This window comes from Gigantopelta aegis, chromosome 9 (genome assembly GCF_016097555.1).
Source record: "Gigantopelta aegis isolate Gae_Host chromosome 9, Gae_host_genome, whole genome shotgun sequence".
Lineage (NCBI taxonomy): Eukaryota > Metazoa > Mollusca > Gastropoda > Neomphalida > Peltospiridae > Gigantopelta > Gigantopelta aegis.
The window spans coordinates 8180289-8208055 of record NC_054707.1 but is presented as its reverse complement, the minus strand read 5'-3'; the positions used below and the strand labels follow the sequence as shown (position 1 = coordinate 8208055).

Below are 27767 nucleotides of genomic sequence, written 5' to 3'. Positions count from 1 at the left end.
TTAAAATTCCTTTTGTAGACTTTTTAAATTATAATTTTAAAAAATATTATTAGGTTGTTTTTATTGGGGGGTTTTAATACAAATTTTATCCTAAACACATAGAGTTTACAAAACGAAGACATAATAAAAAATAATTTTAAGTTACGAAATGTCCGTATTTTAGTCACAGACTAAAGGGGAAATAACTCTAATAACAAATGATCGTATTTTGCAATTTATTGTAATAAATGGAAACGCAACAGCACAGTAACAAAACATCCTGTTGGTTATTTTTCAAGTAAAATATTTACATTGTCAATACTAGTTACTTCAGATAACCATAATTATTGTAAGCATTTCATTTAGTAATTGGAAACATTAAAACATTTTTAATATCATTACCGGTATTTTTTGTTTCAAATCATTGATTGATAATTCACGTTTCACTTTCACTGTTTCAGTGTTTCACAACTTTTAAACTTAAATTAGTGTTGAAATGTTTTTTGTTGTTTTTGTATATATCACTGAAAAGAGCGAGAGAGGGAGAGAGAGAGAGAATTTTATGTATGTTAAATAATATGATAGTTTAACAAACTATAAATTGGATTCAGTTATGAGTTTGTTTTTAATCCAATATTTAATCTTGCAGTGCAATTTAAGACGGCTAAGTAACTCGGAATCAGCAAGATGAGCCACCGGCAGCAATATTCCTCTCCAAACGACCAGCTTTCATATGAGGAGGACTCATATGCGGTTGGTTATGCCAACTATCCAATGTTCCAGGGATACAACTCTCAATACTATCAGCCATGTGGTAATAACTATTATATGTATCAGCAGGACCCATACGGTTACAGTGTTTATCAGCAACCATATGTATTTCCTGCTGATAGTGTCCCTGGTTGTAATCAGCAAAGTTACGCTCACTCATATCGTCAAAACCGCCACAGGGTGAAAACTAGTGAATCTAGTGAGAATTCTACAACTGTAACCACTCCTGATCATACAGCCATCACTTCACAACTAGCTCAGTCATATAGTAACCAGGACAAAAGTAATGCTAATAATAATGCTAGTGCCTCTCCTAGAAACTTTGACCCCAATTATAAACACTCAGACGGTCGCTATCGAGGTAACCGGAAGAATCATTTTCGAGGTCGAAGCAGGGGATATTCTGGTGATAAAAGTCCCATTGTTAAATCCGATGAGTTGCGAGCTACACCTGACAGTCTATACAGAAATAGAAACTTGAGGTCACGAGGGAACAGACAGAGGTCGTATCAAGATGCAAGAATTATGAACTCTCATCCCGAGAAGGTTGAAGTGTCGGTAACAGACGTGATGGAGAAACATGCTGGTGAAGATGATGTGAGGACAAAGTCGAGGGATGCTTACGGAGGTTCCTCTCGAAAAACGTATGTTAAAAATAACCGAGACAGTAGAACATATACAAACCAAGATGTCCGCTTTATGAAAATGAATAGTAGTTCCAAGGGAAAAGCTGAAGAGGAAGAGAATCAGAGAGGTTAGATTACTTCTAGTATTAATTTAGAATTATGTTTATCTTGAAAATGTTAAAAATTTCTGGAGCTTTGAAAATAGGAAACTGTTAGAATGTTTAGTGAGTGTTTAAATATAAAATGTACTGAATGTGGAGAGGTTTATATTTGTAAGCATGAGAAATAGACGGTGGTAGTTGCTGCCACTGCCAAAGATTGCCGCCAGCCACTGGCAAAAATTGCCACCAGCCTCCTACTAATGAACATGCTGCATTTCATAGTTATTACTGTTCCATGAGCACATGTAATTTTGTCATGAATTGTAATTTGATATATATCCAACAGAACATTTTGTTCAGTATCGCGTTCCAAGATTGCTACACAATTTTAAAACATTAAACAGTAATTGCTAATCAATTTCCAATTGACTAGAAATTTTGCTAATCAAGATTTTGAAAACAAAATGTTCCCTGTATACATGTTTGTTCATGTATATAAAGTTTGTAACCAGACGTCTACTGATATTAAAATGCATTACAGTCGTGAGTAAATTAAAGAGCTTGAATGTTCAGTATATTGTGTTTTGTGTATATATCTAACTTGTCTGTTACAGCGACATTGATTGAACAGCTCACACGAGGAAGTAGTGAGTGTATGGTGTGTTGTGACAACATCCGTTGCAATGCGGCTATCTGGAGTTGCTCAAACTGTTTCCATGTCTTTCATCTGGCCTGTATTAAGAAGTGGGCCCGATTCCCCTCAAGCGTAGAAGGTACACTTTCCATATTGATCTCCTTGTAATACATTTACCATATATATCAACATTTATCACTGCAACCATAGTAAGTCCTATGTATTTACAACATCGATACTTTACCATGGTAACTGCTGACATAAATATGTGCTATGCAGTTTAATGTGGTTTTGTTTCAAATTCAGTAGTACTGTGATGGTTTTGTTTCAAATTCAGCACCGTGATGTTTTGTTTGAAATTCAGTAGTACCGGTACTGTGATGGTTTTGTTTCAAATTCAGTAGTACTGTGATGGTTTTGTTTCAAATTCAGTAGTACCGTGATGTTTTGTTTCAAATTCAGTAGTACCGTGATGTTTTGTTTCAAATTCAGTAGTACCGGTACTGCGATGGTTTTGTTTCAAATTCAGTAGTACTGTGATGGTTTTGTTTCAAATTCAGGACTGTGTTGTTTTGTTTCAAATTCAGTAGTACCGGTACTGTGATGGTTTTGTTTCAAATTCAGTAGTACTGTGATAGTTTTGTTTCAAATTCAGTAGTACTGTGATGGTTTTGTTTTAAATTCAGCACCGTGATAGTTTTGTTTCAAATTCATTAGTACTGTGAAGGTTTTGTTTCAAATTCAGTAGTACTGTGATGGTTTTGTTTCAAATTCAGTAGTACTGTGATGGTTTTGTTTCAAATTCAGCACTGTGATGTTTGTTTCAAATTCAGTAGTACCGGTACTGTGATGGATTTGTTTCAAATTCAGTAGTACCGGTACTGTGATGGTTTTGTTTCAAATTCAGTAGTACCGGTACTGTGATGGTTTTGTTTCAAATTCAGTAGTACCGGTACTGTGATGGTTTTGTTTCAAATTCAGTAGTACTGTGAAGGTTTTGTTTCAAATTCAGCACTGCGATGTTTTGTTTCAAATTCAGTAGTACTGGTACTGTGATGGTTTTGTTTCAAATTCAGTAGTACTGTGATGGTTTTGTTTCAAATTCAGCACCGTGATGTTTTGTTTCAAATTCAGTAGTACCGGTACTGTGATGGTTTTGTTTTAAATTCAGTACCGTGATGTTTTGCTTCAAATTCAGTAAGTACTGTGATGTTTTGTTTCAAATTCAGTACTCTGATGTTTTGTTTCAAATTCAGTAGTACCGGTACTGTGATGGTTTTGCTTCAAATTCAGTAAGTACTGTGATGTTTTGTTTCAAATTCAGTACTCTGATGTTTTGTTTCAAATTCAGTAGTACCGGTACTGTGATGGTTTTGTTTCAAATTCAGTAGTACTGTGATGGTTTTGTTTCAAATTCAGCACTGTGATGTTTTGTTTCAAATTCAGTAGTACCGGTACTGTGATGGTTTTGTTTTAAATTCAGTACTGTGATGTTTTGCTTCAAATTCAGTAAGTACTGTGATGTTTTGTTTCAAATTCAGCACCGTGATGTTTTGTTTCAAATTCAGTAGTACCGGTACTGTGATGGTTTTGTTTTAAATTCAGTACCGTGATGTTTTGCTTCAAATTCAGTAAGTACTGTGATGTTTTGTTTCAAATTCAGTACTGTGATGTTTTGTTTCAAATTCAGTAGTACCGGTACTGTGATGGTTTTGCTTCAAATTCAGTAAGTACTGTGATGTTTTGTTTCAAATTCAGTACTCTGATGTTTTGTTTCAAATTCAGTAGTACCGGTACTGTGATGGTTTTGTTTCAAATTCAGTAGTACTGTGATGGTTTTGTTTCAAATTCAGCACTGTGATGTTTTGTTTCAAATTCAGTAGTACCGGTACTGTGATGGTTTTGTTTTAAATTCAGTACTGTGATGTTTTGCTTCAAATTCAGTAAGTACTGTGATGTTTTGTTTCAAATTCAGCACCGTGATGTTTTGTTTCAAATTCAGTAGTACCGGTACTGTGATGGTTTTGTTTTAAATTCAGTACCGTGATGTTTTGCTTCAAATTCAGTAAGTACTGTGATGTTTTGTTTCAAATTCAGTACTGTGATGTTTTGTTTCAAATTCAGTAGTACCGGTACTGTGATGGTTTTGCTTCAAATTCAGTAAGTACTGTGATGTTTTGTTTCAAATTCAGTACTCTGATGTTTTGTTTCAAATTCAGTAGTACCGGTATTGTGATGGTTTTGTTTCAAATTCAGTAGTACTGTGATGGTTTTGTTTCAAATTCAGCACTGTGATGTTTTGTTTCAAATTCAGTAGTACCGGTACTGTGATGGTTTTGTTTTAAATTCAGTACTGTGATGTTTTGCTTCAAATTCAGTAAGTACTGTGATGTTTTGTTTCAAATTCAGCACCGTGATGTTTTGTTTCAAATTCAGTAGTACCGGTACTGTGATGGTTTTGTTTCAAATTCAGTACCGTGATGTTTTGCTTCAAATTGAGTAAGTACTGTGATGTTTTGTTTCAAACTGAGTAAGTGATGTTTTGTTTCAAATTCAGTACTCTGATGTTTTGTTTCAAATTGAGTAAGTACTGTGATGTTTTGTTTCAAATTCAGGAGATGGAACTGGTTGGAGATGTCCCGCCTGTCAGAATATTTCAGAACGTGTTCCAAACCAATACCGGTGTTTTTGTGGTGAGTGTGTTTATGCCAGAATATTTCAAAATGTGTTCTGAACCAGTACCAGTGTTTTTATGGTGAGTGTGTTTGCATCAGAATATTTCAGAACGTGTTCCGAACCAATACCGGTGTTTCTGTGGTGAGTGTTTACGTCAGAATATTTCAGAACGTGTTCCGAACCAGTACCAGTGTTTTTGTGGTGAGTGTGTTTATGTCAGAATATTTCAGAATGTTTTCCGAACCAATACCGGTGTTTCTGTGGTAAGTGTGTTTACATCAGAATATTTCAGAATGTTTTCTGAACCAGTACCAGTGTTTTTGTGCTGAGTGTATTTACATTCTTACATTCATGCACAGATCTGTAGACTGTGAAACTTGTAGCACTAACGATCCAATAATAAGTAAATCATATTTGTTTCTTTAGACTTGTGGTTGCCTCAGACAATTATGTTAGGTTATTTAGGAGAATTATAGATGTTTAATGCCAGAATTCTTATGAATCAAGAAAATCTTAGAAAGTCAAGGAATTTGCAACATCATTTTCCAGGCCTGGAAAGTCATATAAATTTGAGTTCGGTACCATAATGGATAGTTATGGAAAATGCCGTTTAAAGGAGCATTTGAAGAGATAGCTAATATGTGGCAAAACATTTTAATATTATTAGATTAGGTAGATATGTCAGACAAATCTTTGAAAATCATAAAACATTTTTATGAAAATTTCAAAAATGCCTAAAAGTTGGAAAGTCTTGTAATGTGTTTAATAAAAAAGTGTACTACACCTATGAGCCATAGTTGTTTATTATATACATGTTTGTTCTTTTCAGGAAATTGCTTTTTAATCAATATTTGAGTGGCTGAAAAAGTTTCAAAGGGAAATAACTCTTGTGTTTTATGGCCTGGATAAGTTTAATGTAAATTATGAGTTGATAATTGTTATGTTTATTTGATATTGTATATGCACAGCTTAGTTTGGTGTGTGTAATGTTGATGGGTATTATACTATATATTTGATGGGTATTATATCATTTTGATATGTCCAGGGAAGGTCCGCGATCCAGCGTACAGCCGATATGACACACCACACAGCTGTGGAGAAGTGTGTAACAAGAGACGAAAGGGTGACTGTACTCATCCTTGCACTTTGTGAGTACTCACCTGTTTTTATTTTTTAATTTTAATTCTCTTTGTTAAATGACATTTGCTGTATTTCAGAAGAAGGGGATTTTTATTCTTCTTGGAATTACAGTGAATGTTAAATGGCAAATATAATTTTTTATTAGAAAAAAGATATGGTGTTTAAAAAAAAAAAATTCACGAGATGTGTTAATGTACTTATTGCATCTGCTGTACCCTCTGAAAGTCTGACCTTCTTTATAATGTTATTTATTTAATCTGTTTTTGCTAACAGTAGTGTTATACATTTAGTATTAAGGTTCAATAGAACATACTTCCTTTGAAACATATTTTGTCATAACTGATTTTTATAAAAATACAGCAAAAAACTTTCCTTTCGAAAGCATAACTCCATTTCATTTCAACTTATTTTCGTGCTAATATCCAATTAAAGTTCAAGCATGATGTCCTGGGCACACACCTTAGCTATCTGGGCTGTTTGTCTGGGACAGTGGGGTTTTTGTTAATTATTAGTGGTTAGTGACAGAGAAAAGGGTGTAGTGGCCTTACAGCTACCCACTGAGTTGTTAAAACTCGCTCTGGGTGGCAGCTGGTACCGGGCTGCGAACCTTGTACCTATCAGCCTTACGACCGATGGCTTCACCGCGACGCCACCCAGGCCGGTGCATAACTCCAAAGGATATGAAATATCTGTACCAAAGATACATTGACAAGTTAACATTTATCTAAATGACTTGCACATACAAGAGGAAAATGTAATTTATTACTATTATCAGGTGTAAGTAACACAAATGTTAATTTAGTTTTCATTAATTTTATCTAAAGTTATTCACTTTGAATCCGTTTAGGTTTTGTGCCTATTAAAATGATCAATGTTTTCTGAATATTTTAGGCTCATTATGATGGTCTATTTACCATGTTCATTGTATTGTGAAAAAATATACATGCAGTTAAAATATTTACATTTCTTTTTTTGTTCAGTGTGATTCAATTATCTTGTTTTGTTTCAGACTTTGCCACCCTGGGCCCTGCCCTCCTTGTAGTGCCTTGAAGACTAGAACCTGTGATTGTGGAAGAACGAGGTAATATGATTGTTTAACAGAGTGGAATATCCATGACCTTCAATAAAAACAATATTAAAGTTGTCACTAGAAAGTGTTAGTTCCAGACCCTCGACTTGACACCATTTTGACATTTCAACTTTTGCGTGCTAATACACGATGTAATGTATTTTACAGAGCAGGCATATTTATTATTTATTTAACAAAATATACATTTAGTTGATAATTGACACATGAGAAACAATTTACAAAGCCTGTTTGTCTTACACATGTGTAACTACATATTTGTTTGACAATACGTACGTTTAACTGACAGTATAGACATTTATTTATTCGTCAATACAGACACATTTATTTAGCAATACTGTCATATATCATATATATATATCTGATGGGATTGGCAAAAATTACTCAGTTTAATCAAAACTGGGATGATGCCATGCACCATTGTTAAATTTATTTATTTTAATAGACATAATTATAAAACTATTTACACATCAAATTGGGAAGTTTCAGTGCCACTTGCTTTTTGGATGGGGTACCATGTTGGATACCACAGAACACATGGATAAATGCCTGTACTCAGACATGATGTGCGTGTTAAATACTGCTACTGTTTTCAGACATGATTTGCTTGTTAAATATTGCTACTGTTTTCAGACCTGATGTGCGTGTTAAATATTGCTACTGTTTTCAGACATGATGTGCGTGTTAAATATTGCTACTGTTTTCAGACAAACTAAACGCTGTGGCCAGGACTCAAGTTTTAAGTGTGAGACGGTTTGTAAGGAGTTGATCAATTGTAAACTACATACATGTGATGTCGTGTGTCACTCTGGGAGTTGTCGCAGGTGTTCCGTCAAGATTAAACAAGGTACTCGTTAGATTTCAGAAATATTCACACTTGTACTATGTAGATCTTACAAGAAATAACTCAGTTAGCTTGTTGTACCACTGGAATCTTCATGATCACAAAACCAGAACCTAACTTTTCCAATGATCAAAGTTTGTTTTGTTTAATGATACCACTAGAGCACATTGATTTACTAATCATCTGCTATTGGATGTCAACCACTGGTAATTTTGGAGGAAACCCACTACATTTTTCCATTAGTAGCAAGAGATATATATGCACCATCCCACAGATAGGATAGCACATACCATGGCCTTTGATATACCAGTACTGGTGCACTAGCTGGAGCAAGAAATAGCCCAATGGGCCCACCGATGGGGATCGATCTCAAACTGACCGTGTATCAACCGAGTGTTTTACCACTAGGCAGCGTCCCGCCCATTCCAGTGATCAAGTCAATTTCCGACCCCAAAAATAAGGAATAAAAAAAAAGTGTTTAATTATTATTATTTTTCATTATTTTTAAAAATTAATATATAGATGAAAAGAGTAAATGTTTTCTGGACCCCGAAACACCCATTTTATAAGGTCAAGAAACCAAGTTAAAATCAGTTAAAAGAGTCATTTAGTGCTAAAGCAATGATCTTGTTACTGCAATAAACCAGTCATTAACCAGGCACAACTGTTTAACTTCTCATGTTTTTCAAACAATAGAAACCAGGTTTGTTCATTTACCGTTGAAATATTTTTTCATTGAATTGATTTATAGTCCGTCCCATCCTACAAAAATGCTTTTGGTAAATAATTTTGGTTTAGTTTGACATAAGAAGAAAAGTAAAAGTGTTTTGGAAATAACAAAAAAGCATTTCTATTTGAGGATGGGACAGAGTATAGTTTTGTATTTGTTTGTATTCAAATCGATTAGCTATGTCAACCTATGTGACACATACACATAGCTGTTTAATACAAATATGCACATTGTTTGGTTTTCTCTGTCAGAGCTATGCTTGCTATTTCATGGCAAACTCTGGCACTAACTAAATTCACCAATTGCAAATTTTAAAAACAATTGACAAATTTTATTTAATTTGGTGTAATAATTTCAGGTAAAAATTTATATTTTGTTACAGTATAATTTGGTTTCTTACAATTTTTAAAGTGTAATAGATAATTTTGCAACAATGTCTGCTAACCCAGAGCTACCCTATATAATCAGATGAACATAAATGATCATTCAACATTATTTTTACTGCATTTCAGCGTGTTTTTGTGGACATGTTGAACGAGAGATAACATGCGGCAGTGCCGAGTCGGAAGTCGTCTCGTTTTGCTGTGGTGGAAAGTGCAACAAGTCAGTGATCCTCGTACAGTGTCTTGTAGCCTGGGTGTGCTGTTAAATCTGCCATTACATGATTTTATATACATTTAAAGTAAAGTGAGATATTTGTTAGAAACCAAATGTTACCTTGGATTTTATACTGTTGGGGGAGGCATCCCCATTGAGTGATCCAACCAAACTGTCTCAAAATATATCAGGTGCTGGGGAAAAGATTTAGTTGATTGGGAGTTGTGAGTTTGGTATGACTCACTCCCTGTCTACGCCAGTGAAGAAAATATTGTGTGATGTGAGAATCATTTCACTATGCAACCTGCTTCTTACACAATGTTCAGTGCTTATGATGAAATGTTAAAAGAAAACTCATGCATGGTAATATGTCTGAGAATTGAAAACAAGTGTAAATCATTCATGAGTTATGCAAAATACTTTTCTTCAGGTGAGCTGTTTTATTTTGTTGTACCTATTATGACCTTGTAAGTGATGTGCTGAATCTAAAGTGTGAATGAAAAACAAGTGGCACAAGTTGCTTATATCTGGTTATGTCTTTAGAATTGGGCTATTTTATGTTCCAGCCAATGCTACAGAACTGGGGCCTAATTCACTACTAAACTCTCGCACCTTTGTGATCTCGCAGTGCAATGCTAAAAAACTTATAAAGAGAATGCTTTGTTGTCTATCAGAGCCTAAGAGACCTTTGTGAATAAGGCCCCTGCTGTATCAACGGTCATGGTATGTAGTATCCTGTCTGTGGAATGATGTATGTAAAAGATTTCTTGCTGCTGTTTGAAAAGAATAGCCCTTTGCGTGGCAGCATCATGTTTCCACTCTTATTCTATGTGTGATCCTTAACCATATGTCGGACAACATATAACTGTGGATAAAAAGATTTGAGTGTGTCGTTAAAAAACATTTTATTTATTTATTTATTTATTTATAATTTCAGAGTGCTGGAGTGCGGCAATCACCGGTGTGAGATGCTGTGTCATGAAGGGGACTGCGGACCCTGTCCAGGCATGCCTGGTCACGTGACGCACTGTCCGTGTGGAAAAACACCTCTAGCTGACCTTGACCTTCCACCCCGAGAGAGTTGTTTAGAACCTCTACATACCTGCAGTGAAGTGTGTGATAAACCTTTAGCTTGTGGACCTAAAGGTAGGATGACACTGAAACACATAGATACACAATAACATACTGTGGACACTATATAAACTGGGCACAGCCAGACGTTTTGATAAACCTTTAGCTTGTGGATCTAAAGGTAGGATGACACTGAAACACATAGATACACAATAACATACTGTGGACACTATATAAACTGGGCGCAGCCAGACTAAAGGTAGGATAACACTGAAACACATAGATACAAACTAACATTGTGGACACTATATAAACTGGGTGCAGCCAGACTTTTTGATAAACCTTTAGCTTGTGGACCTAAAGGTAGGATGACACTGAAAAACATAAATACACAATAACATACTGTAGACACTATATAAACTGGGCACAGCCAGACTAAAGGTAGGATAACACTGAAACATTGATACAAAATCACATATTGTGGACACTATATAAACTGGGCGCAGCCAGACTTAAGGTAGGATAACACTGAAATACAGATACAAAATCACATATTGTGGACACTATATAAACTGGGCACAGCCAGACTTAATGTAGGATGGCACATGAACACATTGACACTGTGTAAGCTGGGCACAGTCAGGCTTGTGAAAAATACTGATTTAATCAGAGTAGTGTGTTGTATTGTAATGTGTGGTCAGACAGTGTAACTGAATTAGTATACAAATTAACGCATGCACATGCATATACATAGAAGATAATAAATGAGTTACCGTTATGAGTGTACACCAACACACAAACATGTATACATATACGTGAGTGCACGGACACACACACACACACACACACACACAGAGTTCCTGTTGAGAATTTATGATAATTTGTATTTGTTGTTTTTGTGTAATTGTTTTGAGTCAGATTTGTATTCCACATTAATTTTGGGGCCGGAAGTAGCTCATTGGTACAGCGATCGCTTGATGTGTGGTCAGTCTGGGATCAATCCCCATCAGTGGGCCCATTGGGTTATTTCTCATTCCAGCCAGTGCACCATGACTGGTATATCAAAGGCCATGGTATGTGTTATTCTGTTATGCTGCTAATTGAAATGAGTAGCCCATGAAGTGGCGACAGCGGATTTCCTTTTTCAATATCTGTGTGGTCCTTAACCATATGTCCGACACCATATAACCGTAAATAAAATGTGTTGAGTGCGTCCTTAAATAAAATATTTTCTTTCCTTTCCACATTAATTTTAGACTCTCCACACACCTGTACCAAGCCTTGTCACGAAGGACCCTGTGGTCCGTGCAATGGGCAGACAACTCTTGAATGTAAATGTGGAGCTGTGGAAAAGGAGTTCTCCTGCACGGAAGTGTCAGAGTTTACAGGTATATAGAAGAATATATGTAGTTGATATCTCATGCATCCAGAACTATTTTCCTGTAATGTCTTCCATTTGAAGTTTATAAGTCTTTTGTGAAATATGGTTTTTTTATTAATCATTCTAAATGCACAGACATATGATAAGTATTTTATACTTAATTTTGGTTTTTGTCAAGCCCAGTTAATGTTACAAACATACATTCACAAATGTTGAGATTACAATGTTTTATTTTATTACTTATAATTGGCTCAGTTAACTCGAGCTATTTTGTTGTAATATCATTTAAAATTTAATGTAATATTTCTTTGGTTAAAATGTCTTGTATAAATTGAAAGTTAATTGTAATAGTTTTTTTAATTTTTAAAATTTTATTACTCTTTTCAAGTTCTCCTGTAATTGGTGTTTCTTAGCAACAGATTTATAGTTAGTAAGTATGATTTTACCCCATTGTAGATGAGAAACCGTTTAAATGTAATAAGCGCTGCAACAAGAAAAAACTCTGTGGTCGACACAAGTGTTCCGACACTTGCTGCACTGTAAGTATTGGTCTTACTCTTCACAGCAGTCTTATCTGTTACTTCTTCATGTAGATATTATAATATTACTAGATGTAACCCACATGGAAAAGTTTAGATGGGTGTGTGGTGTTCTTACACTGGGCTTTTTCCCCAAAATATGTCTGCTGTACGAATAGCCAGCCCTCATTAACCAAGGCTATAAACACGGCCGCCGTGTATATAGCCACTTCTATATCAAATGACAATGATGACCGCGTCCATTGAAGTTTTATTTATGGAATTTATCTTTGCATACAATGTTTTGCATAATGTATGTATGGTAGTCGACTGGACCTAATTGCATAAAGATCCTTACGAGGTGCAGCATCGAATAACTACAAAGACAATGGTCACCAGTGCAGATCAAAAGAGTAGAAGCAATCAGAACGATCGGAAACTGTTGAAAAGTCCTTGTATGTTATATTATATAGAATAATTGATTGTCTCTGAATAGTATTAGGAGTCTGGATGTAGGTCAGAGATAGAGCATTTACCTGGGGTGTGAATGCTATATCAAGTTGACTTATGAATCTGACATTTTAGGACAGATTACATGTTATACCAGGCTGTGAACTTAGGATTCTGTACTTCTCACATTTTGAGTTGGATCACAAGATTATGAGATTTATTTTTATGATTGCAGCACAATACTAAAAAAAAAAACCCACCCCAAATTTAATGTATGTTTGTGTTTTTACAGCGCGATGAACATGTCTGCGAGTTCACGTGTGGGCGGAAGTTGAACTGTGGTCTACACAAGTGTGAGGATCCCTGTCACAAACAGAACTGTCTGCCTTGCTACCAAGCCAGTGAGTACCATTTTACTTTGTCTTTAAGTATATGGCTACTTGTCTAAAGTGATTTCATCCAAAAAAGTTATTGACAATTTTTATCATGATGTACTACTCATGCTATTGGTGTTTTTATGTGTTAAAACTGTTATTGACTGTTTATAACAATGTGTTAAACCTGTTATTGGCTGTGTTTATAACAGTGTGTTAAACCTGTTATTGGCTGTTATAACAATGTGCTAAATCTGTTATTGACTGTTTATAACAATGTATTAAACATGTTATTGACTGTGTTTATAACGATGTTAAACATGTTATTGACTGTTTATAACGATGTGTTAAACATGTTATTGACTATTATAAGAATGTTATTGACTATTATAAGAATGTGTTTATAACAATGTTAAACATGTTATTGACTGTTTATAACGATGTGTTAAACATGTTATTGACTATTATAAGAATGTGTTAAACATGTTTTTAATGTGTTAAGCATGTTATTGACTGTGTTTATAACAGTATGTTATTGACTATGTTTATAACAATGTGTTAAACATGTTATTGACCGTGTTTATAACAGTATGTTATTGACTATGTTTATAACAATGTATTAAGCTTGTTATTGGCTGTTTCAGGTTTTGATGAGTTGACGTGTCACTGTGGTGCGGAGGTCATCTATCCACCAATCCCATGTGGGACGCGACCTCCGGAATGTCGCAGATTGTGTGCCCGAGTACACCCATGCTCACATCCAGGTACGAACACTTTCAGTATGTAGGCTTACACAGTTATAGGTTGCCGAGTTACATGTGGAGGGGGGAGGAATTGATGGGGGAATTTGTTTTTATTTTAGTGCAGATTCACAAAATATTCCCATGTACATCACCAATCTTGTTTTCTTCATTAAAATTGGCTTTATTTATCCTGATGTGTGCCATTACATTTGAATATTTTGTTTAGCTGTATGACTATTGTTTGTTATGAACTATTTCAGTGCGTCACACGTGTCACAGTGATGAACTTTGTCCACCATGTACCGAGCTCACAGAGAAGATGTGTATGGGGGGTCATGAGGTCAGTTGTGTATCTCACATGTGTGTTGTGAATTCTATTTCAATCTGCATATATAATGCAAAATTTGATTGGCTAATCAAATTGACTCTTGTCATTGTGTGTGGGCCTGTAACTATTTTAAACAATAATTCTGTTTAGCTAAATTTCACTTGAATTTGGTTGCAGATTTTCTTATCAAATTTGCTAAATTGCTATTAATGTTTGGTGTGCAGCTTAAACCCTATGATGTGTGTGAAATAGTGTCTGAACATCTATCTTATGGCTAATCAAATCCACTTGCAACACTAAAACCAGCAATAAAGTGTCGGAAATTTTGGGGATGAGCCTGTTTACATATCTATATGCTATTTCTCGCTGTTTAGTTGGACGTACAAATGTACTTACTTTCTACATACTTACTACTCATCAGAGATCACAGAATATGTTTCATAACTGTTTCTATGTAAAGAATTCTCTCTTGCCAAAATATTATGTTTTAATAAATGTTTGAAACATAGTCTTACTGATGTGGTAATGTTTGGTGTTATTGTATCACAAGGTAGAGGTGACAGTTCTGTAATCAGTCTGTGGTTTTTTTGTTAAAGACGAGGAAGAACATCCCATGCCACATGTCGGACATCTCGTGTGGGATGCCCTGTAACAAACTGTTGACCTGCGGACAGCACAAGTGTATGAGAAAGTGTCACAAGGTAAGTCAATGCTAGCTCTGGGTGAGCTAAATGTTTTGCCAAAGTGTCTGTTAAAACTTCAACAATGGCAGAAATTGACAGTTATTTTCTTAGAAAATATTTTCACCAAATTAAAATAAAATTTGCCAACTGCTTTCAAAATTTAAGAATTTTGCAAATGCCAGAGCTATCCTTGTAAGTATTAATTAGATGCTTGAAATTCATCCGTTCCAGGTCAGCTTACTGGCCAGGCCAGAGACCGGACCTTGGACGGACGTGTCTGAAACCGTCTGGGTATATGGACACCTAAATAGAGTTCCGAGTCTGAGTCTTGAAATGTTATAGATACGGATGTCTTACAGGATTCTGGTTTTTTTTTCCAATTCCGTAGCCCAGTGATACAGCACTCACTCGATGTGTGGTCAGTGTGGGACTGATCCCCTTCAGTGGGCCCATTGGGCTATTTCTCATTCCAGCCAGTGCACCACGACTGGTATGTCAAAGGCTGTGGTTTGTACTACCCTGTCTGTGGGATGGTGCATATAAAAGATCCCTTGCTGCTAATCGAAAAGAGTAGTCCATGAAGTGGCGACAGCTGGTTTACTCTCTCAGTATCTGTGTGGTCTTTAGCCATGTGTCGTACGCCATATAACCGTAAATAAAATGTGTTGAGTGTGTCGTTAAATAAAACATTTTTTTTTTTTCTCCAATTCTAGCCAATGTACCTGATGAGGTATATCACAAACTCCAACGACAGCAGCGGCATCAACATTTATGTTAAAAGTTTAACATTAAAGTTTTACATTCACAGACTAGATCAATAAAACTTGGGTTTTAGTTACACTTATAAATGTTCATCACAGTGCACTGAAAACATTTATGGTAGACCAAGCATTTAAAACGTAATATTTGACAATTAACATTGCACTGGTGTTTCATTAAACAAATATTTATATGTCAGATGCTGCATTACAAACTGTTGCCAGACTAATGATTCAAACTAATATTTTATAACATAGAGTAAAGTGATGTTTGAGACCCATGTTGGGTATCCATCCTTGAGAGTTTTGTTCATTCTGTGTTGATGAGCGGTGTGTTTTGTGCCAGGGTGACTGTCTGGCAGAAGGTGAAGATTGCCATCAGCCATGTTCAATCGAGCGTGAAGAGTGCGGTCATCCGTGTGGTGTCCCATGTCACGTGGGAATGCCGTGCCCACAGGTGGCCTGCAAGGCAGAGGTAAGTGTTTCTGTTTCAACAGCATTCTGGAATTCCATTTAGTAAAAATTTCCTTCTCTAGGTATGAGTTGGCATGATTTTTGTGTGTTCCACATGGTTAGATGGATGGATGGACGGATGGACAAAAGGACGGATGGATGGATGTGCTGGTCTGGTGCTTATAAAACTTTTCAAGTCTAGATTCAAGACTAACTATGTCTGAGACGAATGCCATATCTATGCCATACAGATCAGATATATGTGACATCATGTGTGATTTCAATCTAGAATCTAAACTGTTATATGCTTGGACCCGGCTGATGTGTATATATAGAATTACACCGGCCTCAGTGGTGTTGTGGTTAAGCCATCGGACATAAAGCTTGGTAGGTACTGGGTTCGCAGCCCAATACCGGCTCCCACCCACCCAGAGCGAGTTTTAACGACTCAATGGGTAGGTGTAAGACCACTGCACACTCTTTTCTCTCACTAACCACTAACAACTAACCCACTGTCCTGGGCCCTGTTCCACAAAGCGATCTTAGCCCTAAGATCACTTTAAGTGCATAGCTACCTTATGCACTAAGGTGATGTTAGTGCTAAGATCACTTCGTGGAACAGGGCCCTGGATAGACAGCCCAGATAGCTGAGGTGTGTGCCCAGAACAGTGTGCTTGAACCTTAATTAGATCTAAGATGGAAAATAAGTTGAAATGAAATGAAATATTGAATAACTGATTACTGCCGTAAGAGATTGTGCAAGTTTTCTATCAAGATTTGAATGGTGAGCTTCATGGCATTTTTTATTTGACCTGAACAGGTTTAAGCTGATATCTTAAGGCAGTATACTGTTTTTTTAAAATTATTATTATTATTAATCTATCAATTTTTTATTTTTTTTAAATTGTAAAATCATATTCCAGGTTTTCCACACAAGTTGTGTACTACCAATCTAGCTAACCACGTCTGTTATTAATGTACTGAGAAATCTATTTATTTTATTTTATTCGTGGTGGTCTGTCATTTCCTGTCACACCTAATGGCATTTTAGGGTAGTGACTAAGTTCCTCCATGCCAGTCTATCCCTTGCCAATCTCTCGATGTGCCTCAACTGTGTTCTGTCTCCTTCATCTTTTTCTCCACTGTTCGGCACAATGTTGTTTTTGGACGTCATCTCTTGTTTCCCTTCGTGGTGGTCTCATTTTGATATGATTTGTGGACGATGAAATATACGGTAATACATGTACATAGAATACAGATTTATGTTACTACCTTTACCATCCATGAATGTGGGTTTTTTAAAAGCAAAACCTTGAATATTTAAGGCCATGAAAATAAAGGATTTCACTTTACATTATTGTTTGTTTGCAGATTGATATTAAATGCCCATGTGGACGAAAAGTTGCCAAGTCTCTGTGTCAGATGGGTGGAGAGATGGCCACAAACATTGCTGAGTTTCAGAAGTATGTGTTTTAATGTATTTATATCTCAACAAACATTGCTGAGTTTCAGAAGTATGTGTTTTAATGTATTTATATCTCAACATAGATTGCGGAGTTTCAGAAGTACTTGTTTTAACGAGTTTATATCTCAACATAGATTGCTGAGTTTCAGAAGTACGTGATTTAATGAGTTTATATCTCAACATAGATTGCTGAGTGTCAGAAGTATGTGTTTTAATGAGTTTATATCTCAACAAACATTGCTGAGTTTCAGAAGTACGTGTTTTAATGAGTTTATATCTCAACAAACATTGCTGAGTTTCAGAAGTACGTGTTTTAATGTGTTTATATCACAACAAACATTGCTGAGTTTCAGAAAGTACGTGTTTTAATGTGTTTATATCACAACAAACATTGCTGAGTTTCAGAAGTACGTGTTTTAATGTGTTTATAATCACAAATATAAAAAGACAATTGTAAATCTTTCCTTAGAACTTACAATATGTTTGTGTTTCTTTCAGAATGACTGTTCACCAGCTGGGCAGTGGTCAGGGTCTGGACCTGTCACATCTGACCAGCAAAAGGGGAGTCACACGACAGTGAGTGTTGTTATCACCATCAGGTGTCACTTAATATCGTACTGGTTATTTCTTGTAGTGTACAGCAGGCAGATTCTCATCACAATAAAACTAGTGTTTAAAAACCAAATCTTTTGACTAACATTTAGTTGTGCAGCTCATCTGTTCACAAAAACCCAGTCGGTGGACCCAGTGGGCTATTTCTGGTTTCAGCTAGAGGTCCACAACTGTGTGTAATACAGGCCCTGGTATCCTGTCTGAAAGATAGTGTATATAAAAGATTCCTTGTTGCTAATATATGAGAGTAGCCCACAGTGTCAAGGCAGCAGGTTTCCTCTCTCATTATTTTTGTGGTCCTTAACCATATGTCTGATTCCATATAATAGTAACTGTAATTAAAATCTGTAGATTGTGTCATTAAATAAATAATTTCTTCCTTCTTCCTTCCTGAGTAAAGCACGGTCGGTCTGGGATTGATCCCCATTAATGAGCCCATTGGGCTATTTCTCAATCCAGCCAGTGCACCATGACTGGTATAGCAAAAGCTGTGGTATGTGCTACCCTGTCTGTGGGATGGTGCATATAAAAGATCCTTTGCTACTAATGGGAAAAATGTAGCGGGTTTCCGTTCTAAGACTACATATCAAGATTTATTAGTGTTACTTGTGATTTGTTTATTTCCCAATAATTTTAGTGTTTTACATTAAAACTATGGACTCCCCTTGTTTATTTGCTAATATTTTAGTGTTTTACGCATAAATAAATAAATAATCTGGAAGTCATTGGGCCATGGCAAGTTTGCAGATTTTATTACACACAAGTAAGTAAATTGGGTGATGTGTACATTTTCAGATTGGACTGTGATGGAGAGTGCGCCATCATGGAACGTAACCGTCGTGTTGCACTGGCTCTCGAGTTGAAGAACCCCAACTTGAGCGCCAAGCTTGGAAATCCTACGTACACAGAATTCCTTAAAGAGTTCACACGGTCAGATATGTTACACTCAAACATCTTATGTTTAGAACCTCTGATACACACATATATCTCTGTTTAAATCTACGTGTTATTTATATGCCTGTTTGTATATCCATCTGTGTGTGTGTGAGTTTGTCTGTGGGTGTGTTTGTCTGTCTGTATGTATGATGTCTTTGTATAGCTGGCTGGCTGTCTATTTGTCTGTAAATATGTATGCATTTTTGGTGTATTTCTGTTTGTACATATGTCTATATGTACATTGGGGGTGTTGAAAGGTATGTTAACATTCATTGCATCATGCATATTTGTTGATCCTCTGATACTCAGTATAAAAAACAATTCTATTATCCAGTGCCTGTTTCATTATAAAAGAATAATTATAGGACAAATTTACAAAGCCTGTTTTTGTCTTACATACATGTAACTACATGTATTTATAAAACTGCATTTAAGGAAAACAGATTTTGTAAATAAGGCCCTTAAATGTTTAACTTGTTTATATTTTTCAGTAAAAATCTTCAGTTTGTGTCGTCTGTTGAAAAATCTTTGGCCGAGTTGGTGCACAATGCTAAACAGGTGCGATATGTTAACAGATTTCTCGGTGTATCAGAATTACAATAAAATATATTTTGGGGAGAGAATGTTAACTAAATTCTTACGTTCAGTTTCCTTGGTTTCTGGTATTTTTTAAAAATAAAATTTCCTACTTCAAAATACAGACAGAACTGCAGCTTTAATAAACTTAGGTGTTAATTTATTTAATCAGCAAAGATATTTCTCCAAACAAAATTTGCCAACTTCACAAAGTTACTATATTTTTCTAATGTTTTCTTCTTTTTTTGCATGATATATGTGAATGCAATCTCTTACATGGGATTTTGGCTGGTGTAGTAATTTTCCAAAAACTTGAACATGAATGTGACTAGATAGTTAAAGTCCAAAGGAAATCAAAGAATGCCGCTTTATAGGAAGAAAACATTAAAAATATACAAAACATTGCAGCTTTAATTCAATGGTTGACTTCTCCGCTTTATGACAAATCAGCGAAATGTTGAGAAAACCTACACACTTTGAAAACAATGTTTGTTTCAGTATTGTATAAACTGTATGTTTCTCTATTTTTGTGTTTCGTTTTCAGTCCAAACAGCGGAGCCGAAGTCATGCGTTTTCTCCAGGTAATCGAGACCAGCGTCGACTGATACACGAGCTGGCCGAGTTTTACGGATGTGAAACTGAGAGTTACGACTTTGAACCCGTGAAAAATGTTGTGGCTACTGCTAACAGGTACCATTTTGTGTGAAAAGAGGGTTCAACTGCTAACTGACAACACTGTGTGAAAAAGATAAACTGCTAATGGGTAGCATTTTGTGTCAAAAATGTGTAACATTTTGTGTGAAAATAGGGTTCAACTGCTAACATTTTTGGGTGAAAAAAATAGCCTTCAGCTGCTAGTGGGTAACATTTTGTGTAAAACAAAATTCAACAGCTAACTGGTAACATTTTGTATGAAAAAATACAGTTCAACTGCTAACATTTTGTTTGAATAATAGGGTTCAACTGTTAGCAGGTAAACAATTTGTGTGAAAAGAAAGTTTTAACTACTAATCGGTAACATTTTGTGTGAAAAATAGGGTTTAACTGCTAACAGGTTAAAAAAAAAAGGGTGAAAAATAGGGTTTAATTACTAAATGGCAACATTTAGGTGAAAAGAATAGTTCAAGTGCAGAAATCATCCTATAAAGAGTTTTGCTATACTGCTACTTGACACAGCTTTAGGTGATGAATCAGTCTACAAGCATTTTATTTTATTCAGTTTCAAATATACTGTTGATAAAAGGAAGGATAAATAAGATTTAATTATGTCTTTTTTTTGCAGTTGATGAACATATACATGTAGCAAATAATATAGAAAATCATTTGTTTATTTTATTCTTTTTTTTGCTGGCCAGTTTACCTTTTAAAAAATCCCGCAAATAGTGATGTCTAGTTTTGGTATGTTGATCTTAATATATCTTAATGTTGTTTTATGTTCACAGGTCAAAGTGTTGGCTTCCATCAATAACTCTGACATCAATAATACAGAGAGAACTTCACCCCAAGGCACCTCCACCCATTCCTCATGTCAGGTTAGTAAAACACATCCAAGACTCCACCCATTCCTCATGTCAGGTTAGTAAAACACATCAAAGACTCCACCCATTCCCCATGTCAGGTTAGTAAAACACATCAAGACTCCACCCATTCCTCATGTCAGGTTAGTAAAACACATCAAAGACTCCACCCATTCCTCATGTCAGGTTAGTAAAACACATCAAGACTCCACCCATTCCTCGTGTCAGGTTAGTAAAACACACCCAAGACTCCACCCATTCCCCATGTCAGGTTAGTAAAACACATCAAAGACTTCACCCATTCCTCATGTCAGGTTAGTAAAACACATCAAAGACTTCACCCATTCCTCATGTCAGGTTAGTAAAACGCATCAAAGACTTCACCCATTCCCCTTGTCAGGTTAGTAAAACATATCAAAGACTCCACCCATTCCCCATGTCAGGTTAGTAAAACACATCAAGACTCCACCCATTCCTCATGTCAGGTTAGTAAAACACATCAAAGACTCCACCCATTCTTCATGTCAGGTTAGTAAAACACATCAAAGACTCCACCCATTCCCCTTGTCAGGTTAGTAAAACACATCAAGACTCCACCCATTCCCCTTGTCTGGTTAGTAAAACACATCAAAGACTCCACCCATTCCTCGTGTCAGGTTAGTAAAACACATCAAAGACTCCACCCATTCCTCGTGTCAGGTTAGTAAAACACATCAAACACCCCACCCATTCTTCGTGTCAGGTTAGTAAAACACATCAAAGACTCCACCCATTCCTCGTGTCAGGTTAGTAAAACACATCAAAGACTCCACCCATTCCTCGTGTCAGGTTAGTAAAACACACCCAAGACTCCACCCATTCCACGTGTCAGGTTAGTAAAACACACCCAAGACTCCACCCATTCCTTGTGTCAGGTTAGTAAAACACCCCAAGACTCCACCCATTCCTCGTGTCAGGTTAGTAAAACACATCAAGACTTCACCCATTCCTCATGTCATGTTAGTAAAACACATCAAGACTTCACCCATTCCCCTTGTCAGGTTAGTAAAAGACATCAAAGACTCCACCCATTCCCCATGTCAGGTTAGTAAAAGACATCAAGACTTCACCCATTCCTCATGTCAGGTTAGTAAAACACATCAAGACTCCACCCATTCCTCATGTCAGGTTAGTAAAACACATCAAGACTCCACCCATTCCCCATGTCAGATTAGTAAAACACATCAAAGACTCCACCCATTCCCCATGTCAGGTTAGTAAAACACATCAAAGACTTCACCCATTCCCCTTGTCAGGTTATTAAAACACATCAAGACTCCATCCTTTCCCCATGTTAGGTTAGTAAAACACATCAAAGACTCACCCATTCCTCATGTCAGGTTAGTAAAACACATCAAAGACTCCACCCATTCCTCATGTCAGGTTAGTAAAACACATCAAAGACTCCACCCATTCCTCATGTCAGGTTAGTAAAACACATCAAGACTCCACCCATTCCACATGCCAGGTTAGTAAAACACATCAAGATTCCACCCATTCCACATGCCAGGTTAGTAAAACACATCAAGACTCCAACCATTCCCCATGTCAGGTTAGTAAAACACATCAAAGACTCCACCCATTCCTCATGTCAGGTTAGTAAAACACATCAAAGACTCCACCCATTCCACATGTCAGGTTAGTAAAACACATCAAAGACTCCACCCATTCCTCGTGTCAGGTTAGTAAAACACATCAAAGACTTCACCCATTCCACATGTCAGGTTAGTGAAACACATCAAGACCACCCATTCCTCGTGTCAGGTTAGTAAAACACATCAAGACTCCACCCATTCCTCATGTGAGGTTAGTAAAACACATCAAAGACTTCACCCATTCCCCATGTCAGGTTAGTAAAACACATCAAGACTCCACCCATTCCACGTGTCAGGTTAGTAAAACAAATCAAAGACTTCACCCATTCCTCGTGTCAGGTTAGTAAAACACATCAAGACTCCACCCATTCCTCGTGTCAGGTTAGTAAAACACATCAAGACTCCACCCATTCCTCGTGTCAGGTTAGTAAAACACATCAAGACCACCCATTCCTCGTGTCAGGTTAGTAAAACACATCAAGACTCCACCCATTCCTCATGTGAGGTTAGTAAAACACATCAAAGACTTCACCCATTCCCCATGTCAGGTTAGTAAAACACATCAAGACTCCACCCATTCCTCGTGTCAGGTTAGTAAAGCAACATAACTTCATCCATTCCACACATCAGTTTAGTAAAACATCAAGACTTCACCCATTCCACACATTAGTTTAGTAAAACATCAAGACTTCACCCATTCCACACATCAGTTTAGTAAAACATCAAGACTTCACCCATTCCACACATTAGTTTAGTAAAACATCATAACTTCACCCATTCCACATATCAGTTTAGTAAAACATCATAACTTCACCCATTCCACAGATTAGTTTAGTAAAACATCAAGACTTCACCCATTCCACACATCAGTTTAGTAAAACATCAAGACTTCACCCATTCCACACATCAGTTTAGTAAAACATCAAGACTTCACCCATTCCACACATTAGTTTAGTAAAACATCATAACTTCACCCATTCCACACATTAGTTTAGTAAAACATCATAACTTCACCCATTCCACATATCAGTTTAGTAAAACATCATAACTTCACCCATTCCACACATCAGTTTAGTAAAACATCAAGACTTCACCCATTCCACACATTAGTTTAGTAAAACATCATAACTTCACCCATTCCACATATCAGTTTAGTAAAACATCAAGACTTCACCCATTCCACACATCAGTTTAGTAAAACATCAAGACTTCACCCATTCCACACATTAGTTTAGTAAAACATCATAACTTCACCCATTTCAAAAATTAGTTTAATAAAACATCAAGACTTCACCCATTCCACACATTAGTTTACTAAAACATCATAACTTCACCCATTCCACACATTAGTTCAGTAAAACATCATAACTTCACCCATTGCACACATCAGTTTAGTAAAACATCATGACTCCACCCATTTCATAAAAATCCCAACATATTTTTATCTTGTTGTGTTTTCTTGTTTTTAGTCAAACCACACAGACATCCACTGAAACGAAACCAATCAAGGCCAACTCTCCGGTTATTGACTACTTTGATTTCCCTCCAAACTGAGGAGCGGTGCACTGTTTGCACTGATTCTGTTGTATAAATATTATTCTTTGTCACTTTTGAATCTGACAGATACCTTTTCCAACCCAAAACCACTGTATTGTATATAGTCATGGATTGACAAGACTGAATTAAAGTTTTAGACATTGGGATGAGTTGGTGGTTTACAAATTAAAATGTAAATATATAACATTTTGGTTTAGCTTTCAGTTGATCATTGGTACTTCAAATTAAATTTCATGATGAAAAGATTCATTTTGTTTGAAAATCTTAATGATAATATTTTGGTTGAGATTTGTCAAATAAAAACTACTTATTCTGAGCACTAATTATAAGTAATGTACAATTTTCAATTGGTTTATGAAATATTTGATCCTCTTGATTTAACCTTGAGGGTTGGTTGACAACTAGTATTGGCTACATCCGAAGACATGGTTTTCAGAAAAACAAATTGTAATGTTTAAAAAATTAGGAAAATGTGAAACAAAAGCAATTTTATGTATTTATTCAAATAAGAAAGCTCTGCATCACTCCTACTGCATGTTTAACCATTCAAATACCTAGATATTAAATACAAAAAACCCAAACAAAGTGGAATAGTCGACTAGACTTCTCTAATTTTTACAAAGATATGTTGTTTAATTCATAAATACTTATGGGTAAACATTTCTTCCGTTTTTTCTTCTTTGATACTCAATAACCAATGGATTCTTTATACTGGGGTGTCATTCAGTATTCATTCATTCATTCATTTTATTTCTTGTTTGATTATGAAAGGAAATTCTGTGATATTTCTCTCTATGCAATGACATTATTGTTATTATCAATGGAAGATGATTAATTTACATTAATGTTGTGTGTTTATATATATAGAGAGAGACAACACTGTACGAGTGACCATTTGTCTTACAAGTTGTTTCAAAACGTATCTAACAAGCGAAAGCAAGTTGGATATGTTTTTAAACAACGAGTTGTAAAATAAATGGTACCTAACGGACACGAATGTAGTATTCTATTTCTTACATGTCCTATAAAAAACAGGTTTAAAATAAATTTAAACACCTTTTCCAACTAAAACCTGTTTAAGACCCTAACGCTTGCATCAGAGACAATTCAATTTCAGGTCAATTGTTACAAAAGTGTGATCGATTTTGATCATGCTTTTTTGTTTTTTTTCATTTGATGGTATAGCATTGGCGACCAGGTCATCACCTAGGACCAGCCAGTTGTATGTTTTTAACTTGTTATCATACATATATATGTTAACAGTATGTGTTATCAAATATAACGAATGATGTTCTCATCAATGGGTGTGTTATAAATATTGTTTTTTTTTTCATATGTGGTGTTATGGACCCATTATATACAGAATTGTATCAAAAAATATCTACATTCGGGTGAGTTAAAAACAAAAAATGCCTTTTAAAAAAAAAAGCAAAAAAAGGTTTTTATTTAATTGATTAATTTGGTCATATTCCTGGACAGATATATTAATTTGGTTTTGTGAATCATATTATTATTATGTTTTTTGATTTGAATAAATATAGCTATTTGTGTTTTTGTTTACAGTTATATTTGTTGATTTCTATTGTTCTCATGAAAAGCCTACGTGTTTGTTTGTGTTTGAACTCATTTATAATACCTACATGTTGTATATCCATTAAATGTTCAGGCATGGTTCATCCCACACCATGTCTCTGGAAAGACCAGTCAGGGCTTTTAGAAAAATTCTTTACATCCACTAGCCATGGGATCAGTGATTTTAAAAATGTACTAGCCACGATTAATAATTTACAAGCCCTACTTTACTTAAGTTAATACACTTATACTAAATAATAGTAATAATCAGATATGTCACCTAATGAGGGACAACACATTCACTAGCTGCCGGGCATGTCAATAGAGTTTATTTACTAGCCCAACATTGAATATCACTAGCCATGGGAGTGGGGCTATCATAATCTAGAAACCCTGCCAGTGAATGGGCATGAGACGGAATGGTATTTAAATTAAAAGAAGCAATTTTGAATAATTTATGTTGGGGAAAGGGACAGTAATATAGAGTGCCATCCAAAACTTTCAGGGCTTCGCCAGAGTGAAGAACACCATGAGTCCTTAGTTATAGGGTGTGTTAAACTGTTTATCAGTCAGCAATTCAACTTGACTTACTCTTTATCTTACTATTCATGTAGTATTAAAAAACTTATACATTTTCTTTATTCATATAGCTGACATTGAACTAGACCGTATAGACTGTAAGGAATATTCAGGGGTTTTTTTTGGGTTGGGGGTGGGTGGGTGGGTGGGTTGGGTTTTCTTGTGGGTTTTTTTTGTTGTTGCAGTCTTGTGCTAAGCAAGGTCCAACCAGTTTGTTTAATGCCAACAGTTACCGGTAGTGGGAATTACACAATCGGATCATTCGGTAAAGCACTTGTATCTCGGAAAGAGTCTCAGGTTTGAATCCCCCTTGCTGGATTATAAAGTATCTCTTACATGTATTTGTACTTGTGTTTATGAAAAATAAACATGGAAATGTAATAAAGGAAGAAACAACCCCAGTATTTTAATAAAATTCTGTTTAAAATTGTAACTTAGGTTTGGAATGATCACAGAAGTAATAAATCAACTAACTTTTGGGGGAATTCACAAACTTTAGCCTGTTAATAAGTACATGCACATTTTTTCCCCCTTCCATTGGGCAATTTGTGTGGGATTTATTTATGGTTTTGTTTTCAGTGCTGTCTTATATATAGAAATAATGTTAAAATTATCTGTAAAATTATTTTTAATATTCACCTAATAAAGATTGATTCAAACTATGATGTTGATTTTATGGTCGAGTCGTATTTCATTCATTCATTCATTCATTCATTTCAACTTATTTTCGTGCTTATATCCAATTAAGATTCAAGCACGCTGTCCTGGGCACAAACCTCAGCTATCTGTCCAGGACAGTGGGTTAGTCATTAGTGAGAGATAAGTCGGTAGTTGCCCTACACCTAGCCATTTGGTTGTCAAAACTTGCTCTGGGTGGGAGTTGGTACCGGACTGCGAACCCAGGACCTACCAGACTTATGTCGGATGGCTTAATCACGACACCACCGAATTTACAAAGTTATTGTATATCACGAAGAGGTGAACTGTGGTTTTGAACTTGTACAGTATTTGTTTTGAAAACTAGGAGAGAATGCTTGCACTGTTACATAGTGGAACTTGTGTATATAAATATGATAAATTTACTTCGTCAAATTTGATGCCAGTACTCAAGGTATTATATACTATGCACAAAACAAAAACCTGTATCAAACAATTCTATTTACCATGTTCTGTCATTTATCACCTTGTAAATATGACCTTTGTGTAGTATGAGTGTCCTGTGTTATTGTTTATGAAAGAAACCAAACAGTGTTATAAAGACGAGTTGATTACACCAAGTCAACTTTCCTGTCATGGACGGAGGAGCCGGGCTCTTGTGCCCATGACAGGCGTGCGCTACAACAGCTTGTTCTGAATGTGCACGTAAAACCCTATG

At 35.8% G+C, this 27767-nt stretch overlaps 1 protein-coding gene across 2 annotated transcripts; it reads left to right on the top strand.

Annotated features, from left to right (window-relative positions):
• The first annotated feature begins 220 nt into the window (after nucleotides 1-220).
• Nucleotides 221-27055, top strand: LOC121381181 (transcriptional repressor NF-X1-like). Of its 2 annotated transcripts, none has more exons than XM_041510361.1 (23): nucleotides 221-277; nucleotides 629-1504; nucleotides 2092-2250; nucleotides 4727-4804; nucleotides 5833-5935; nucleotides 6937-7008; nucleotides 7722-7861; nucleotides 9101-9191; nucleotides 10123-10331; nucleotides 11513-11644; nucleotides 12094-12176; nucleotides 12898-13006; nucleotides 13624-13743; nucleotides 13983-14062; nucleotides 14647-14751; nucleotides 15838-15966; nucleotides 17316-17407; nucleotides 17908-17985; nucleotides 18817-18951; nucleotides 19449-19515; nucleotides 20078-20223; nucleotides 20976-21065; nucleotides 24154-27055. In XM_041510361.1, the coding sequence occupies exons 2-23, from the start codon at nucleotides 667-669 to the stop codon at nucleotides 24236-24238; spliced, it is 3141 nt and encodes a 1046-aa protein (XP_041366295.1). In that variant the 5' UTR covers nucleotides 221-277; nucleotides 629-666; the 3' UTR covers nucleotides 24239-27055. The 2 variants fall into 2 exon arrangements, with proteins under 2 accessions (XP_041366295.1, XP_041366296.1); XM_041510362.1 differs by having other exon boundaries at nucleotides 229-328.
• The last annotated feature ends 712 nt before the right edge of the window (nucleotides 27056-27767 follow it).

What these genes read in the sequence shown, in the direction of transcription:
- LOC121381181 (XM_041510361.1), top strand. Translation starts at nt 667, where the DNA reads ATGAGCCACCGGCAGCAATATTCCTCTCCAAACGACCAGCTTTCATAT. An exon ending in TTCCGTCAAGATTAAACAAG is followed by an intron (nt 7,862 to 9,100) that starts GTACTCGTTAGA and finishes ACTGCATTTCAG; the next exon opens with CGTGTTTTTGTGGACATGTT. An exon ending in TTTAGCTTGTGGACCTAAAG is followed by an intron (nt 10,332 to 11,512) that starts GTAGGATGACAC and finishes CATTAATTTTAG; the next exon opens with ACTCTCCACACACCTGTACC.